This window comes from Tenrec ecaudatus, chromosome 10 (assembly GCF_050624435.1).
Source record: "Tenrec ecaudatus isolate mTenEca1 chromosome 10, mTenEca1.hap1, whole genome shotgun sequence".
NCBI lineage: Eukaryota > Metazoa > Chordata > Mammalia > Afrosoricida > Tenrecidae > Tenrec > Tenrec ecaudatus.
The window spans coordinates 5,983,893-6,003,333 of NC_134539.1; the positions used below are offsets into that span (position 1 = coordinate 5,983,893).

The 19,441-nt window shown below is 50.7% G+C and overlaps 1 protein-coding gene across 3 annotated transcripts in view; it reads right to left on the reverse strand.

Moving 5' to 3' along the window:
- Positions 1-426: 426 nt before the first annotated feature.
- The window catches only part of GLIS3 (GLIS family zinc finger 3), a 439,975-nt gene continuing 420,960 nt past the window's right edge, over positions 427-19,441 (reverse strand). For all 3 annotated transcript variants that reach the window (XM_075559880.1, XM_075559879.1, XM_075559878.1), the window contains 2 exons: positions 4,277-4,459; positions 427-3,473 (listed from right to left, as the gene is read on the reverse strand). In XM_075559880.1, coding sequence (XP_075415995.1) covers positions 3,337-3,473; positions 4,277-4,459 — 320 coding nt within the window. In that variant the 3' untranslated portion in view covers positions 427-3,336. The remainder of the gene's footprint in view (positions 3,474-4,276; positions 4,460-19,441) is intronic.

Below are 19,441 nucleotides of genomic sequence, written 5' to 3' on the forward strand. Positions count from 1 at the left end.
CACCGAGACTGCTGGATTTGGGATGGAGTGTAAGACAGAACCCCTATTCAAAACGGGTCTCAGCAAACGAGTGTGTGCTAACGGCTGGTCATTTAAAAGCAACAGAATGGGAAGCAGCCCTCCATCATCAGCACAGAACAATGCTGGGATCCACTAGCAACAACCCCCATCCAACTTTAGGGCCCCACCCCAAGGTCATGTGGCAGAGACATGAGTAAGGAGGGATCCCCACAGGACTAGCAGCTACAGCGGATAATATTCTGCAGCTGATGGGCAGCTACATTCCAAGGGGACACGTTGTTGCAATCCCTCTAGTGAGATGAAGGAACGCAGTGTGTGTGTGTGTGGACAGACTGGGGACTCACTTCATTATTAAGTGTAATGGGATAATTCACTTGGGGCTCAGTGTGTTTTCCAGGCCCTCGATTATTTTTATTTATTTTTATAATGAAAGGTGGGTGGTGGGGTGGGGGTAGGGAGTGTTGACCATCTCTGCTGAGATTTTCATGATGATGGTTACACGTGGAAACGAAAAAGGCCAAGAAATGGAAGGGAAGAGGGAAGGACTAGGGAGGGGGGCGGTTTCCACTTTTATGACTCTAAAGATAATGGTCAAGCGTATACACACACACACACACACACACACACGAATCTACTATGATGCAAAAGGAAGCGAGGGGTGAGTTTAAAGGGCAGCGGAGAAGCTGGAACGAAGACCCCGATGGGGCTGGCAAGCACCAGGACACCCGGCCCTGACTGGTGGGGAGCATGGAGGGATGCAGGGGCCCACCTGGCCTTGGCCACACTGGCCTCTGGTTCCCAATGCCCCCTGATAATTCCTGCTTTGGAAAGAAGGTCCAGGGCTTCTGGGCTCCTCCAAGATGCCCTAGCTTCAAGAAGCTTAAAAGCTGCTTCCTAAGCTTTGGGTCTTGGGGGTACAGGGGAAAGGCCCCCGGTCGACCACAGACACCTCCTTCAGCCTTAGGGAGAAAGGGCATTGGAGGGCTTCCTTCTTGGCCTGTCCTTCAACGATGTCAACCCAGCCTCCAGAAGGCGCCAAGGCCACCACTGCCATCTCAACCTTGAGAGTCCTGTCACGGCCCCACACAAAGGAGATGAATCCCCGTGGACGCTGTCCAAAGGGTTCAGGACTTATGAACGGAGCGACGGCCTCTCTCAGGGCACCACGGTGTGCCTTTATCTCCCTTGCCAGGATGCGAGGGAGTGTCAGGGGGAGGGTGGGGTGTGATTGGCACAGCCAGTGTCAGCAGACGTTGTGATCTTGTTTGGTCAAGGGGCACGGCTCACAGGGGCAGCCAGCAGATGGGCTCCGGTGCTGGGCCTGAGCCCTCATTGCTAAAGGTGGCCTGGCGTGCATCTGTTTGCGAGGGGCGTAACCCCTCTCTCTGGCAGATGTGGGCATCTGAAGGAGGGCTTCTCCTCAAAGAAGGGCCACCTCCCCAGAAAAACCACCTGCCCCTGACCGAGTGCATTGTACAAACATAACCAGCCTGGTTCTCGGTGCATCTTATGCCACTGCAGGGGGCAGACTAGATTGAAAGCCTCCGGGAGGCCAGGTCTGACTCCAAGTCACTGAATTATCTTGTAGATGATCATGCTATCTAGTTGACATATAGCATTGGGTTGTTTTGGGGCCAGAAAACATTTTTGGTTGTTGTTGTTGTTGTTTCAAAGAGAAATTAAGGAAACCAACCCTGGATGCCAGTCTTCCTCCGCCCTGTGGGGTTTGGCCAGTCCTGATGGCCTCCACACCACTGCCACGCCGTCGATGCCGACTCACAATGGCCCTGAAGCACAGCAAAGAACTGTCCCCGTGAACTTCCAAGACCGGAACTTTGCATGGGAATAGAAAGCCCTGCCTCCTATGGATCGGCTGGTGGTTTCGAACTGCTGACCTTGTGGCTAGCAGTCCAACTGGTAACGACTACACCATCAAGGTTCCTTTTGGACATCCTAAGATCTTTTCATCGCTTCCTAAACCAGTCACAGAAAGCAACTTCCCATCCAGGCTCGAGTTGTCACCTTCTAACCAGCTTTCAACAAGGCCTCCAACTGATGGGAAGATCCCTGAACAGGCCACCCACAGGAGGTCCTGCCCGCCCCGGTGCCCACCTCATCGCCCTCACGGCCTAAGGACATCCTGGGAGTGCCCACAGGTACTGACCCCTCTGCCTGTCTTAGGCCAGAGTCCCAAGAGTTGATGGTTAGGCAGAGTCAGAAGAGGATAGGAAGAGATAAGAAGGGTAGGGCTGGACAGACAGACAGGTGAACATCTATGCAGAAGGAAGGAAGCAGAGGCTTACGAGCAACTAGACATCTGACTTCCTTCACACGTCCCCCTCACACACAACTCAGCGTGTCCTCGCTCTAGAACCGCAGAGTGCCAGAGCAGAGCCCATGGGTGAAAGTGTCGGGGGAATTTTTCCTTTCAACAAGGCCTTCGAATCCCTGAACACTCCACCCACAGGAGCTCCTGCCAGCCCGGGGAGGGGCCGGTGCCCACCTCATTGCCCTCAGGTAGTCTTTGCGCATGACCCAAGGGCATTCTTGAAGTGCCCACAGGTACTGCCCATGGGGGCAGGGGCCCGCGGAGCGCTGAGGCACCATGGATGCAGCTGGGGGGTGACACTAATGATTAGTCCCATCCAAGGAGCAGATCGCTACACGGTTTTCTTATGAAGTCAATATAAATAGCAAATCTTTCAGAGGAATGAGTCGGAGTGCCCTTCCAGGGACTGGGCTTGGCCAGTGCTTCATGGGGAAGCTGGAGCAGCGAGTGGTTAGCGTCGGGGCTAATCTAAGAGGAGAGGGACAGCTAGCCCCTGGGAATGGCAGGCCAGAAAGGGGTGGGAAAGCTGGGTACTCAAGAGGTGAGCCCACACTGTGTCTGGACACCGATTTCTCTAGTGCCTGGACTGCCCCGGGCCAGCAATGAGGGAGCGGACTGAGAGGGCCCTGCCTTCTTTGGACCTTGCTGCAAGGCTGATCCCCCAATGACATCTTCATATACGTGTCATTTCACTGGTCTCCCTTGAGGGTTGACGGTCAGCAAGTAACAGGTATCCCACATAGAGCAAGCCTCTGAAGTCCGTTTGGAGAAACAGTCCTGCTGCCCGCCGGGCCCAGCAGACCCAGGGAGAAGGGGGAGTAACCGGCGATATCCGGCCCAGCCTCGCGCCAACCGCCAGTTCTGCCTCCAAAGGCCCCGCGGTGGCGCTGCAGGTGCTGCCGATTCCATTGGCACCCTCCTCATGGTGTCGGCCAGAGCGCGGAAACCAAAGGGGGCCGGGGGCCCGGGAGAGGCCAGGGGAGAGGTTAGCCTTCAGTATAGACAGAAGAGAGTTGGCTAGGGCAGCGGTCCACCGCACTGATCTGCAAGAATGTGGGGTCTTCTGGCCCGCTGCGAAGGGACTCCCCAAAGAGGCTGGAGGAACCCGAAGGCAAATCGTACACTGGAAGAGAAAGACGAGAGGTCAGACTCCCACCGTGGCCCGCCCACTGGGCCCCCCGGGCCTGCCAGACATTCACCAAATCTGACTGGGGTCAAGGAGGAACTATGGTTGGGTTGTACCCATCAACTGGTTGCTGCCTTCAAGGCTATTGGTCGGGGAGGAGCCTGGCTGGCAGGTGGCTGGCTCAAATAGGGTGGGACACGGAACTGGGCTGAGTAGGTAAAAGCAACGTGTTCTAGGGGAGACGAGGATACCTTCAAAAGGGAGGTGATGGTCGAGTGGGTGGTAAAGAAGAAGGATGAGATTTTCCTAGATGGAGAGGAAGGGAGAGAACATTCTAGAAGGGGAACAGGGACGAGACGTGTGTGGGGGTGGGGGGGGTGGGGGGGGACATGTGTTGACCATGAGTTTTCAGTGTGCAGCGTGGGACCCAAGTGTAACTCAAGGGGACTTTGAATACTACGCTGAGGCAATCAGATGTTACGCAGCGGAAACGCGTTGGGCATGAGCAAGCGTGTCTTCCCCTTTGTGTTCTGAGCGGCATTGCTCCTAGTGGCACGAGGGCTGAATGGTGAAGGTGAGGGGTGATGCCAGGCGACCTGTCAGCCAGAAGGCTCTTGACATAGTTTGGGAGAACCAAGGTGCTGCCCACACTCGGCTGGCCCGGGGAGAGCTGGAGGACCACTGGGCAGGGAGGAGGGGAAGAGAGCCATTTCCAGGGACATTTGCTAGGACGCCACGTGGTCATGGGCTGGGTCAAAACTAGTTTAGGCTTGTCTGCCCTGCCCGTCTGGCCCACACACCTGTAATGCCCGAGTGAGTCGAGAAGGCTCTGTGGAACACGTCGAACCCAGCCTGGCCCACGGTCGTGGGGACCAGGCAGTCCTCGAAGGAGGGCGCCACACTGCAGGAGCTGCCGGGCGGCACGGTCCTCTGGGGGTCCGGGTAGTGCGGAGGGCAGAGGGACTGCAGTTGCCCATAAAATCCTGGAACGCAAGCAAGGCATTAAGCTTCTTGAGAGCAGAAGCCCACCCCCCATCTGTGAGTCCGCGGCCGGCCGTGGTGGCTAGTATCCTGCTGTGATGCTGGAAGCGACGCCAAGCGCATTTCCCATCCTAACAGGGGGAGAGGTGTCAGTGGAGCTTCCAGACGGACTAGAGCCAAGGGCCTGCTGGTCGGTAAAACCCTCACTGAAAACACCCAGACACGTCTGACATCATCCTGGACAAGGAGTCATCCGAGACGGAAGGTGCTGCAAATGGGTCTGGGAGCGGAGGCGGCATCACCAACGTGCACGGAGGAGATGTTTTAGGGTGTTCGCTGGCGCCTGTCGCACGGGGCAAGAGGAGCAGCAGCTACAAACACCCACGGATAATCGGAACGTGGACTGCCGGGCATGAATCTAGGAAAACTGGAAGTTGTCAAAAAGTGAAACAGGACGCTTGGATGTCCTAGGCATCTGTGAATGGAAATGGATTGGTGTTGTCATTTTGAGCCGGGCAATCAGATGTGTTCTGCCATTCCAGGAATGACAGGTGGAAGAGGAATAATAGCGTGCTCATGGTCAACAAGAACGCTCCAAGACCTACCTGAAGTACAGTGCTGTCAGTGATAGGATAAGATCCGTACCCAAACAGGATGATCAGCCAGCAAGCCTGCTAGTGAAATATACGCACCAACTGATTTATGAAGATTTCTAACAGTTTCTACAGTCTGAAGATGACTGGACACGCCATCATGATTGATGATTACTTGTGATTGGAATGCAAAACTGGGGGAAAAAGAAGAATGGGCAATTGGAAGCTATGGTCTCAGTGACAAAAGAGACACCTAGATCGCATGCTTGAATTCTGAATTTTGACTGGAGCCCTGGTGGCACAGACACTGGGCTGCTACCCACAAGGTCAGCAGTTTGAATTCACCAGCCACTCCTTGGGAGAAAGATGGGGCTTTCTACTCCTGTAAACAGTTACAGGCTCAGACACTCAAAGAGGCAGTTCTCCTCTGTCCTACAGGGTTGCTTTGAGTCAGAATTGTCTCAATGGCAGTGAGTGAGTGAGAAGGAAATGACCTTGTCATTGGAAACACTGTTCTTCTCAACGACATAAAGGCAAGTGCACGTGTGGACATCAGAGGGGACCCACCGGAGTCAAATCAACCACATTTGTGGAAAGAGATGATGGCTAAGCACAATATGATTAGTTAGGGGCCAACGGCGGGACAGACCAACCATATGTACTTGTTAACTGAACGTGAAAACAAAGAAAACAATGTCAAGAGAGCTAACGTATGATCTTGAGAACATCCAACCTAACTTTCTCGAGTGTATCAATTATAGATTGGACACACTGAACACTAACGAGCACGGACCAGGCTAGCCATGCGATGACACAAAGGATACCATGCACGATGAAAGCAAGTCCCTAAAAAACAAGTTAGAAAGAGATGACCCAACCAGATGACAGAACGACTGTCTTTCCTCTTGAACACAGAGTGGCTGCTGAGGATGGATGAAATGAAGACGTGAAAGAATGGAACAGAATGGGCTGAAAGTGACAAAGGAGAAATGACAAAGCGCTAGAATGAAATGTGCAATGATCTGGGGTTAAGAAGCCAAAAGGAAAGCACACAGGCAGCATTTCTCAGGCTGAAAGAGCTAAAGAAAAAACCAAGCCCAAGTTGCACTATTAAAGAACTCTAGGGCAAAATATTGGTTGTCTCAGGGACTGTCAACAGAAGATGGAAGGAGTACACAGAGTCACCGTACCTAATAGAATTAGTCAGTGTTCACTATGTTAGGCAGTAGCATACGCTTATGAACTAATGGAGTAAAAGGCAGGAATCCAAGCTGCACTGAGGACAAAGATGAAACAAGGTTCCAGAAACTGGCGGAATGCCAAAAGGATGTTTCCACAAATAGATGCAGCTCTGGAAATACTCATCTGGGCCAAGGAATTTGAAAGGCAGCTACCTGGCCAACTGATTGGAAGAGGAGCATATTTTCATCCATTCCCAAAGAACGTGAGCCAACAAAATGTGGAAATTATCAAACAATATGATTAATATCATACACAGGTAAACTTTTGTTGAAGAATATTTTTAAAAATGGTTGAAGAATACATTGACAAGAAAGTGCCAATAACTGAAGCTGGCTGTGGAGCAAGGGATGTTGCTGATGACAGACAGGTCGTGCCTGAAAGCCGAGCCAACTAGAAAGATGTTTACTTTTGTCCTATTGACTGTGCAAAGGCTCCTGAAAAGTGGGCACTGGGTCAGGAAGGAGGGAAGAATCGATGCCTTAGAATGATGGGCTTTGTGGAGACTATTGGATAGATTGTACACTCACACACGTTTTATCTTTCACGTTATTTGGAATATTCTTGCTGGTAGGTGGCACGGATTCAGTTCCAATCCACAGACACTGTGCACAACAAAACGAAACACAGCCCCCTCCTGCTCTTCCCACAACTGTCCTCATGTGTGAGTGCACCATTGCAGCCACTGTGTCCATCCGTCTCCTTGGGGGCCTGCCTCTGTTGCACTGGCCCTCCGCTTTACCCAGCATGGTGTCCACCTCGAAGTCGCACCATCCTGGTCTCTGGAGAGGGAGCATTCTGGCTGTACTTCTGCCAAGACAGACTTGTTTGCTCGTTTAACGGTCAATGGTACTGTCAACATTCTTCATCAGCACCATAACGCAAACACATCAATCCTTAGATCTTCCTGATGCCACGTCCAGCCTCCACACGCATAGGAAGTGAGTGAAAACACCGTGACTTGTGTCAGGTGCACCTTAGTCCGTAAAGTAACATCCTTGCTTTCTCAATGCTTCAGTGAAATCCTATGCAGCAGTCGCCACGTGGAGGCTCAAAGATAGCGCAAGACCGGGGATTCTTTCTTCTGTTGTACGGAGGGTCGCTACAAGTCAGAACAGACATGGTGGCATCTATCAACTGCCACAAAGAAGCCTGAGCGGCCTATCACCAGGTTAAAAAAAAAAGCACCATAGAATCCACTTCCTGGTCACGCCACGTGGGCTGGAATGGAACTGCTTCAGTAGAGTTTCAGAGGCCTTTTCTCATGGTGCCTCCTGCTGAACTTGAACCTCTAACCTTCTGGCTAACCATGAAGGTCATTAACTATCTGCACCCACCAGCATCTCCTACAAAAGCTAGAAGACTTGGGGTTCTTGGCTCACTTTCAGTAAAATGAGGGTACATGGCACATCTACCCCCATGCCCTTAAGTCTTCACACCCCTCATTGCTTCTCTCGGGGAGGTCTGTGTAACTGCTCAGGTGATTCTTGGCGTACAGTCCACCCTATGATGGCCATGAACTTCATCAAAGAATGTGCCTTGCTTCTCCAGAGCCTCAAAAGTGTGCCTACTCCAGTCCTGGAGAATCTTCCTTCGGAGAATCTATCCCAAGAGCATGTTCCGAGGACGAGAAGGGAATTCTGCCTGTAGCTGGCCGCCATCAAAGTCTTTCCTCCTAAGAGAACACTGGAGAGCCGCGAAGGGAAGGGTCAAGCAATCGGTGGTGCATTTACCCGATGAGAATCTTAGGTGGTCGTTAGAACACTATTTACCAGGGATTTATAACAACATTAGGAGGACAGTTTTTGTTTTGCTACTTTTAAGCAGGATATAAAAATTGAACACAGAGAGTAGGCCCCGTTATGTGGAAGGCAGGGAGGGAGTGCCCGGTGATATCTCTATAGCTGTCTTTGACTATTTCTTGCCTATACATTGTGCTGTAGTTTGAGATGGGGAAGCGCAGGTCCTCTGGAGCCACGCCCCCTGGGCTCCAATCCCAGCTCTGCTCAGCTCTATGGTCTTGACCCATTACTTAGCTGCCCTGGGGCTCAGTGGTCTCATTTATCGGAGGGGTTTAGTAGGAGTGCTTCTCTGAAAGAGCCTTGAGAGCACAGCGGTTAAGCGTTCAGCTGTTAACCTGACCGATGGACAGTGGGGCTCTTCCTGCTGCCCTTTGGGGTTGGGGGAGAACGATGGGGCGGCAATGCTTCCGTACAGATTCAAAACCAAACGCAATGTCATCCAGACGATGCCGCCTTGTAGCGATTACAAGCTTGGGCATCCCACGGGGCAGTTTTACTCTGTGCCATGAGCTGAATGGACAGAACAGCCAGAGGTTTGGGCTTGGCAGTGAGTTATGCACTGAGCTGCTAAACACAAGGTCAGCAGCTGGGAACCACTTTGGGATAGAGGAGCTGTCGCGATTTACAGCTTCAGTACCCCACAGGGGCAGGTCTACTCTGTGCTATCGAGGCACGCCGAGCCAGAATCAACTCAATGGCAGTGGGTTTTATTTTATTGTGTCATTATTAAGATTAAATGGTATATGTACATTACTTAATACTATAATTAAATATACAATAATCATTGTTGTTGTTAGGGGCCATCGAGTCAGTCTGGATTTGTCTAAGGACAACAGATCAAAACACTGCCTGGTCCTGCGCCAACCTCACACCGGTTTCTGTGTGTGAGCCCGTTGTTGCTGCCACTCTGTCCATCTGGTCGGAGGTCTTCCTCTGTTTCGCCGCCCCCTACTCAACAACCCAATCCAATAGTTAATGTTTCTATAATACACGCTAATTTAGTAATATACTCTAAACGCTATCTATGAGTTTGCTAAACAAAGGAAAGTTGAACTATATTCAATGGCAATGTTGTTCTCAAAAATAAAGTTTATTCAAGGAAAGAAAAGCTTTCCACAAAGTGTCCCAAGTCCTTCCATAAAACGTGAAGGCAAGAAGAGACACAGCGACAAGAAGCTGGTGTACTCAGGTCCCAGAAAGAATTCTCTGGAACATTCCTGGCCCTTTGGGGACCCAGAGCTTGTATGCCTCATGTCCAGGTTGGCTTCAAGGCCCTGTGCTCCTGGACGTACATTCCAGTGAGGACCGAGGGACGACAGGATGAGTGATGGGAGGGGCCTTGGATGTAGAGCTGGGGCGATTCTTAGAGAGTTCGTGACTTAGGGAGCTGGGGGCCAGGCTCGTGTACACCTGGCCTATGTGTCGGGGAGAAGACAGAACCATGAACCACATGGCTGATCCCTGGGATGCAACCTCTTCACTGAGTAGACAACAGCTCGCGTTTCCCTGCGCTGGCTCTGCTCCCACTGTCAGTTCTCCCAACAAAGACAGTACTCCTCAGGGCGACATTCCCGTTCCGGGAGGCATCCTCACTGACCTTCCACCACATGCCCCGAATGGGGCATGCACCGCGAGCTCTGGGTGCAGTGATGCAGAATGCCGCCGGTCTTCTGTGGACCCTAGTTCACTCTCCCCTTTCTCCCTGCCTCATGCTCCCGAGAGGGAGTAGGAGTACCACGGGGTAAAACTAACCCCAGCATTTGGATGCCACGATGAGGGACATGCTGGTGCAGGTCAGCATCCAGCGCCTCACGCTGGGCTCTGTCCCCCGTCCTCGGGCTGTCTGAGTCTGTCTGAGCAAACAGGCAGAGCAGACTGTCTTGGCTGAAACAAGTCAGAACCAGGTTGGCGCTGGGAATGAGAGTTACCCCTCTCCCAACAACACAGAAAAAGAAAAGCCCCCTTTTGAAGACCTCCCTCCAGGGAGCCAGCTGCCCGAGATGCCAACCGCACTGGTGGGGAGGGCTGTGGTCCTTGGACACAGTTCTAAGCGGTATGCTCCCCACCAGCATCGTGCAGCACGTGCAGACCCAGGGGCAGCCGACTCCTTTCCTGGTGCACGGACAGCTCCTGCTCCCGCAGGGACTGGGCTCCAAGCAGCAAATTTGGAAAGAACATTCCCTCTTGAACTCAAAGAAAGAGGAGGCAAGATGTTCATATGTCGTAGGGACATAACACAGACAAGTGACAGCAAGGTCAGTCAATCAAGCCATGAGTCGATTTATTTTTTCCAACGAAGAGCTCTTTTGTGCTTTCAGGGTGCTGCTGGGGACGCCTGGGAGGCTCTGAGAATGCAATTCGAGAGCGAACACCGACATTTCCAATTACACAAGAATGCACCTAGAAATACATGTTGGCAATTGATATACGTTGTCACGTTTGGCTACAAGACCTTTCTCACACCTGCGTCCCCCTTGCCATATTAGAAAGTATTTTACCCCCAAGAATAAAGAAGAAATTTGCAGATAAACTGATTCTACCTCCATTGTCCCACCCAATGTTGCTTGTGAGTCGCTGTGATGCTGGAAGCGACTGGTGTTTCAGACACCAGCAGGGCCACCCATGGCGGAGAGGTTTCAGCTGAGCTTCCTGACTCAGCCTAAACACAAGGGCCTGGTGACGTCCATCTGAAAATCTGCCAGTGAAGCCCGACGAATCACAACAGACCATGTCTGACGGTGTGCTGGAAGATACGCACCAAGATAGCTATGATCATGCAGTCGTCTAGGACCTGCTGCACAGGTGGCCAGCAGACAGCGAGGACCACCTCGACGAGACCTCCTGCAGGTTCAGGAGCATCCTCCTTCAACGTCTCCCTTTTGGAAACTATATTGTCTCTAAAAACCAACAGTTCTTTTGGGAGGATTCGATGTTCCTTCCAGAAGCAGGGGGGGAAGCTAGCACAGCCACCACGATCCTCCTGCTTTCAGCAGACAGGCAGTGGCTCCTGGCACAGTCGGATCTCCGGTTTCCGTATCACATGATGATGGAGCCACAAGTCTGGGTAGACGGCTTGGTCAGCTCTTCACACGCACGGACGAGGCTTACATCCCCAGGTTGCCTCCGGTCAGGGTGATGTGCCACACGCTGGGTACTTACTGGGCTCATATATGTGGGAGAGGGCTTTGCCAAACTCGCGTGCTTCTTTGTGACCAAGGTGGGGAGCCACCGCCCGACTCTGGGCACCTGGAAAGTCACTGGCTGGACAGTGCTCAGCACCGAGACTGGCCCCTTCCTTGTGGCAGGCTCAGAGCACAACCAAAGTCATGCGGGCATGGTCAACGTTTCAGAAACTCCAAAGCATCTCATTGGAGAGGAAAGCAGCAAATCAATTAGTAAAGTTGCTGAAGCCACCTCATCCCTGGAAAATGCCACAGCCAGACTACGAAGGGATGGGGACTCGGTCAGTATTTGGTTCCTTATCCACATTTCTGACCTAACCATTACTTTATTTCTACCCGCGATGCCATGAACTACTGGATCTGGTTTGAATCCTGCATGACCCACTTGTGTAAGACTACTCTCACTTCGGTCGGACTGTAGGGAGGATTCGCTCTGGGTCAGTTCACAGCTGGGCACACACACAGACTTGTCAGTTGCTCCGAGCCAATTCTGACCCACGGCCAGCCCTGTGTTAGAGCAGAAACCCAAAGCACCACAATCTCACCACTATGAAGTCCATGCCAAATCATAGCAACCCTACAGGGCAGGGAAGAACTGTCCCCGTGAGTTGCCAAGATTATAACTCGTTCCAGACCCCAAAGTCAAAATCAAAGTCCCGTCTTTCTCTGGAGCAGCTGGGGGTTCCAAACTGGCGACCGTACAGTGAGCAGCTAGTGTGACCACCCCCCCACCCCCGTACCCCCCGGGCTCTGAGTGGAACCGCTACTACTAAGGGGCTGTCAAAGCTGTGACTTAGGAAGCAGACGGCCACGCCTGCCCTTTGAGTAGCTTCTGTGTGGGTCCCAATGACCAACCTTCCTGAAACCTCCCAAGCTTCAACCTAACCTCCCAAGCTTCAAGCTGGGTGTAATCCTTTGGCTTCCAGCTACCCCTTGGCATAGATCTCATTCTCAAGGCTTTATTGTTACCCCAGAATATGTTGAGACCTAGTTATATGTTTTTCAACAAATTCCTGGTGGCACTGTGGGTTAGGCAGTGGGCTGCTATCCACAGGATCGGGGGTTCAAACCCACCGGCTTCTCTGAAGGCTTTGGTCTGCTCCAGTAAAGACTGATGGTCTTGGAAGCCCTGGATAGAGTCGTTATGACTAGGAATCGTCTCAGTGATGGTGGGGTTCTGTTGTTGTTAAATAATAATAGTAACAAAAATCCCCAAGCTTCTTTTCTCACATAATTCACCATCTCCAAGAACGAAATGAATAACGCAGCTTTCGAGCCTGAGGGCTCCCCAGATGAGTTGTCATTTTTCAGCAGAGCTCCTGGCCTCGGCCACCAGCACCCACTAGGTGCTCAGGGTCCAGAGCACTCCACCAAGCTCCCTCCCTGGAGAGGGCGGGGCACGGACCCTTCATTCTGACACACAGGCGGCACACAGGGAGGCGCAGGGGCAGCTCACAGACTCCCTTTCCAGGGAGAGCGGAGCCAGCTTGTGAAGCGCTTGAGCTATTTCAACTGGCATTTAAATAAGATGGGACTGAGAAAGAGGGAACTAAAGGGAATTGTAACCCTGGCAGTTCCGCCTGGGAAAAGTTCCCCTGAAAAGCCCTGGTCCCACGGTTAAAGAGGGTCAGGGGAGAAGCTGCTGGGTCCCCCTGCCCTCTGACACAGGGGCAGCAGCATGACGTGAAAAATCAAAACCAAAATCACTGCCATCACGTTCCTCGTGAGACAGGAACAAGTCACTTCTACAGGGTGGAACCGCCCGTGGGGGTTTCTGAGCCCGTAACCCTCTACGGGAGTAGAAAGCTTCATCTTTCTTCTGCGGGATGCCTAGTGGATTTGAACTGCTGACCTGGTGGTTAGCAGCCCAACATGAAACCACCATGCCATGAGAGCTGCTAGCATGAGGACAGCTAAGTCTAGAAGCCAACCCATTTCCCAAACCAGTTACCACCGGCTGCCCAGTCATCCTGATTCCTGGAGCCCCCAGGTGGGTCAGGCTAAAACCGTGGTCTGAAGAGTTTCCAAAGGCTGGTGTTTAGAAGTAGATTGCCACCCCCTCCTCGCCCCTTTTCTACTCGGGTCCTTCAGGGTGCGCTTGAACCTCTGACTGTTGCACTGGCAGCTGAGATCTTTAACCACTGGCGTCACCCCCACGGCTCTCTGATACCCAAGAAATAGGCCAGTTTCATGTGCACTTCAGTTTACAGGCCACATTAGGGGTACAGTATGGACACTGGGGAGCTCTGCTGCAGTGTCTTACCTGCTTACAGCCAGCTGCCCACAGTATCTACCACTATGGGCCAAAATGTGACCCTCAGGCTTGGTTTCTTACTTCCAGGGGCTGGGAATAAGGGTCTGTGCTAATATCTATAAAGGCTTCAAATAAGGGGACTAAGGGGTGAAAGGGCATCAGTGGAAAGGGAAAAGAGGGAAATGGGGAAAAGTGGTGCAAGGTAAGCATGCATAGGTCACTTGTGGTTACAGATATAATTCTCTTTTTTTTTCATTTAAATTCTCCCAGCCCACTCAAACCCTAACATGCGGTGGCCCGTGGTGTCCAAATTCTCAAAATGATAAGCTGCCAAAGTACACTAATTGCAATGTGTCTCAGTAATTGCCATGTGTGGGCATATACAGATATAGTAAAATGGTTCAGTGAGTCCTGGTGGTGATAATGCAGATTCAGAAATTACATAAAATACAGACTTGAAACCTAGCAGCACTGAAGGCGTCAAAGATGGGTTTGAAAGCTGCCTCTGTCACTGACGGAGTGGAAGGCTTTGAGAGGATCCGAGCCCCTCTGGGTCTGTATATCCCTATCCATAAAGGGGGAATAAAAACATTCCTGCTGGAGCAGAATCGTCGGAGAAGGATAAACCATGGCGGAATGGAAAGAGACTCAGAGAAATGATCTGGAACATGATATCATTTGCCACAGCGGGCAACAGATCACATACGGAGGACTACATTGACCTGGGCATGTGAAAGCCGTTCACAAAGAAAGCTATGAAGCACAGCTGCAAGAAAGCCAAGGAGCCCTCCGCGAGTGGAGAAGCACACCATGCTCACAGATAGGAAGACTGAACACTGAGAATGCTAATCCCACCCAAAGAGATCCGCCCAATTCTAACCACGTTCGTCGACGAGATGAAAATCAATCTCTTGACCAATGTGGAAAGGAAAGGAGCCCCAGATAAGGCGAGCGCTGCTGAAGAAGGGGTACATGCCAAGGGGCCGTACGCTCACGCAGACCTCTGCACCCACTGAACGGCCACTGCACTGAAAACAGCCCACCCCGCTGCGACGAAGAGACCAATGCAACAGAATTGAGAACACAGCAGTAAATCCACTCACTGAAGGGCAACTGACGTTTGGCAAAGGGTCCACGTTCATTAGATGGGGAAAGGGTGGTTAGCCATTGGGTTTCTTTGTAGTTATTCGTTTTTGTTAGTTTATTGTTAGCCATTGGGTTTCTAACTGCAGGATCAGCAGTTCAAAACTATCAGCTGCTCCATGGGAGAGACTTTCTACTCCTCTAAAGAGTGAAAGTCGAGAGGAGTCAAGATGGCGTCCAGATAGAGTCACCCGCCGGGCACTCCTGCTGTTAGACTAGAAAATTAAGAGACAGGCATGGGAAGCAAGCTCGAGGAGAAAGCAATGGGGCCGACCGACAGTTCTGGAGGGACTTGGAGGGGCGGGGGAGGGGGCAGGGGAAGGGCGGTGAGCAAACAACGCCATAGATGGGAACAACTAGGGAATTAAAATCAACAATGAGGAAGACGTAGAGATGCTGGGGGTGTCGGAGCAACAGCAATCTGGCTGAGAGGAGTTACTAAGAGGCAGAAGAAGGGCAAGTATGACGGTGGGACAGGAAAAGGTAAAAGGAAACAGGAAAGATCTAGGAAGCAAAGCTATGAATAGAAGTAAAAACATAGTTGCCTACATATGTAAATACATTAATTAATAAAAATAGAGGTATTGACCTATGTACATAGATTTCTATGGTAATACAATGAGGTCGTGAACAGACTTTGGGCCTCTGCTCAAGTCCTGCCTCAACACAAGAACACTTTGTTCTAACAACCTGGCATTCTATGATGCTCACCCTCCCACCATTATGGCTGAAGACAAAGTGGGTGCACAAGCGCATGTGGTGAAGAAAGCTGACGGTGCCCAGCTATCAAAAGCTATAGCAACTGGGCCCTAAAGGCTTGGAGTTAAACAAGCAGCCATCTAGCAGAGAAGCAATAAGCCCATGTGGAAGAAGCATACTAGCCGGTACAATCATGAGGTGTTGACAGGATTGGGTAACAGGTATCAGAAGACCCAAAACAAACAAACAAACACATGGGGGGGGGGGAAGACATATTGTTGAGAATGAGGTGGGGATCAGAGCAGAGGCCCCAAACCCATCTGTAGACAACGGGACATCCCCTCACAGAAGAGTCACAGGAAGGGATGAAGCGACCAGGGCACAGTATAGCGCTGATGATACACACAATATTCCTCTGGTTCGTTGAGGCTTCCTCACCCCCCACTATCATGACCCGGTCTCGCCCTGCACTGTGGGCTAGCACGGAGCGTGTACACAGCTACAGATAAGAGAAAAGAGCTCATGACACATAGAATCCAGGAAGAGAAACAGGAGTAGTGATACCAGGAGGGTAGGAGGAAGGTAGTGACAGGAGGGAAGGAAGGGGGAACCAATTATAATAATCACCTCCCACACCCAGGGGGACAAACAACAGAAACTGTGGGGGAAGCCATTGGTATAAGATATGAAAACAATAATAATTTATAATTTATCATGGGGTCACGAGGGTGGTGGTGGTGGGGAGGGAGGGAAAAGAGAGGATCTAGGACCAAGGGCTCAAATAGAAATATGTTTAGAAAATAATGATGGCAACATATGTACAAATATGCTTGATACAAGTGATAATTGGTTTGTTATAAGAACTGTAAGAGCCCCCCAATAAAATGATCTTTTAATAATTATACAAGAGTTAGTCTCAGAGCCCCACAGGGGCAGTTCTCCCCTGTCCCATCGGGTTGCTATGAGTCAGAGTCAATTTGATGGCACTGAGCTTGGAGATTTGGAAGAACGGCTGACCGAACTTCTTTAGAAAATGGCCCTGAGAAAACTGGATATCCCTTTGCAGAAACATGAAACAAGGTCCACACGTTCCATTCGTTCGGAAAAACAACTCAAAATGGGTCAAAGACCTAAATGCAGAACGTACACCACATAAAGATGGTGGAAGGAAAAAATAGACCTAAGACTCAGGGATCGAGTAAATGGCACAAGCAGATGCCGAACACCGCTAAAAATGATCAAACTGCGAAGATCAATGATTTATCTGGGATTTTCTAAACATCAAACACCTCTGCTCATCAGAAGATTTTATCATAAGAGTAAAAAGAGAACTTACAGATTTGGGGAAAAATATTTTTGACTATGACTTAACCAACAAGAGTCTAACCTCTAAAATCTATAGAAAAGTTCAACACCTTGATAACCCCATGGACAAACAATCCACTTTGAAAACAGGCGAAGGACATGAGTAGACACCTCACCAAAGATGACGTTCGAGTAGCTAACCAACAGATGAAAACAAACTCAGGGGTGTTAGCCCTTCGAGAGATGCAAACCCACGCGGGCATCGAGTATCATCCCAGCCCATCAACCATGGCACTCATCAAAACAAAACAGAGCCACCCCAGAGAACAACAGGCGACGGCGAGGCTGTGGGCAGATCACCCTCACGCACTGCTGGTGTGACTGCAGAACCACACGACCTCCTTCGGCAAACAGGCTGACGTTTCCTTTCTGGGTACTATCCACCCACCCCGCGCCTAGGCACGTACCCCAGGGAAGTAAGGTCTGCCACAGGCACTCATGTGCAGAGCAGCCTTCTACATCACAACAAAGGAAAGGACGCCATCGCAGCGTCATCGACGGACGAAGGGCCAAACAAAACGTGTGACCTGCAGCCAGCGGGGCACGCTGCAGCCATGAAGCCTGATGACGAACGTGTAAGACATCGCCCGAGAGAGAGGCACCTGGAGGGCATCGCTGCGGAGTGAAGTAAGTCAAACACAGGACAAATATTCCGAGATCATTGTTACAAAAATAATGTGTGTGCACAGAGAAAGCCACGTTCGTCAGTGGTTACCAAGGATAGGAGCAGGAGGGAGGCAGGGAGACGAGCCTATGTGTTCATTCTGATGAAGAGAAAAGCGACACAGCACGTGGGGCGTCGGCACAAGGTGACCAAGGAGAAAGGAGGCCCTAACACAAAGGGCAACTTTGGTCAATGCGATGTACACTCCTGAAAGGAAGCACTACAGCACAATAATCTGTGAGTAAACACATAGGTAAATCTAAACGCTGCACACATGAGCAAGGTCTCATGGGTATACCTGCAAACCTGTAGAGGTGCACTGGGGCTATTTCTACACACACGTCTGTAAATGCTGCATGATACTCACATGTGTAATACAGCACAAACCCACCAACCAATGCTGGCAAATCAATTCCAACTCGGTGACCTTACAGGACAGAGCAGAATTGCTCCACAGGGTTCCCAAGGCTGTAGATACTTAGGGTAACAGACTGACTGCCTCATCTTTCCTCTGATGGGCAGCTGGTGGATTCAAACCACCAGCCTTTCAGCTAGAAGTCTAGTTAATGTCCCCTTATAGCATATGAGGGGGCTTCAAAGAATACATGGGGAAAATCACATTACCTCTTAATCCCATTTTTCCATGTTTTTTTCAAAGTCCCTTCATTTTAGGGGCACAATTATAGAGATGACTTAGATACCATTACATATCCTAGTCTGGTGGGCAGTGTCTGGGGCCTTAAATGCTTGCTTCCCTAAGAATCAACTGATTGTGGGTCTCTCTTAACCGGAAACAAAGGCGGATGAAGACAGCTGATGACTCAGGAAAGCAATGACTTCACAGGAAAAGTGGCCCACGTGACCCACAGTGTCCTCTACTCTGAGACCAGAAGAACTAGACGGGCCCGGTTAGCACTACCAAGCTCTCTGACCGAGAGCGCGACAGAAGGTCCTGGCTGGAATAGGCGAAAAAAAATGCAGAACAACATACATGAAAAAGAGACTTAATTGATGTGCAAGAGATGAAAGGAACCTCTGAGAAAACCTTCTACTTTGAAATGTAAGACATTCCTGCAGCGCACCTTTCATTCGAGACACGGACGGGCCTATGGAGCAAACGCTGTTACCTGCGAAGAATGTACTTCTTCCAATCCGCGGCTAGATGAGAGCAAAGGGACAGCTTTTGCCCCAAACCAATGGTGAGAAGGCGGGGGGTGGGGGTGCAGCACAGAGAAACCAGATGCTTTGAAACGGGGGACCCCGTTTTGAAAAGAGGAGAGGAGCGACCTATTCCTTGGATGGGAGGCCAGTCCCCGGAGAAGGACATCATGTTGGGAAAGCAGAGGGGCAGCGAAAAAGAGGAAGGGCCTGGACAGACCGATGGGCATGGCGGCTGCAACGGAGGGCGCCCATATGAGGCCCATTATGAGGATGGCGCAGGACCAGGCGGCACAGTAGGCGGTAGAGTGTCGCCATGAGGGGGGACCTGCTCTAAGGCAATTAACAATGACAACCACAACCAGTGTCACGGAACAATCTGTGCAGGAGCTACTGGTTGGAAAACGAATTGGCTATATACACATTCATGTAAACGCACAAGGAAATGTTTAAGAAATCAAAGAAACAGCTAGGAATTTCTCTAGTGGCAAGGGTCACTTTGTTGCTGATACATGTAGTCCTTTGGGCTGGAGGCAAAAACAAAATGAACTAAGAAGTGTGGAGATAGTTTGCAAACAGTAAAAGTAAAAGCCACTTTAAAAATGCGGAGTGAAAATAAAAGTAAAAGTAAAAAATGTGGAGTGAAAATAAAAGCAAAAGTGAAAAATGTGAAGTGAAAAGTAAAATGCGGACTGAAAAGTAAAAGTGAAAATGCGGCGTGAAAATAAAAGTAAAAGCCACTAAAAAATGAGGAGTCTGTATGGTCTCATTCGTGCAAACGAAAGGTTGGCTGACTGAAAGGCTCGGGGTTGGTGTCCACCCGGGGTCACTTGGCAGCTAGGTCTGGTGATTTACTTCCCCCAAATCAGCCATTGAAAGCCAACC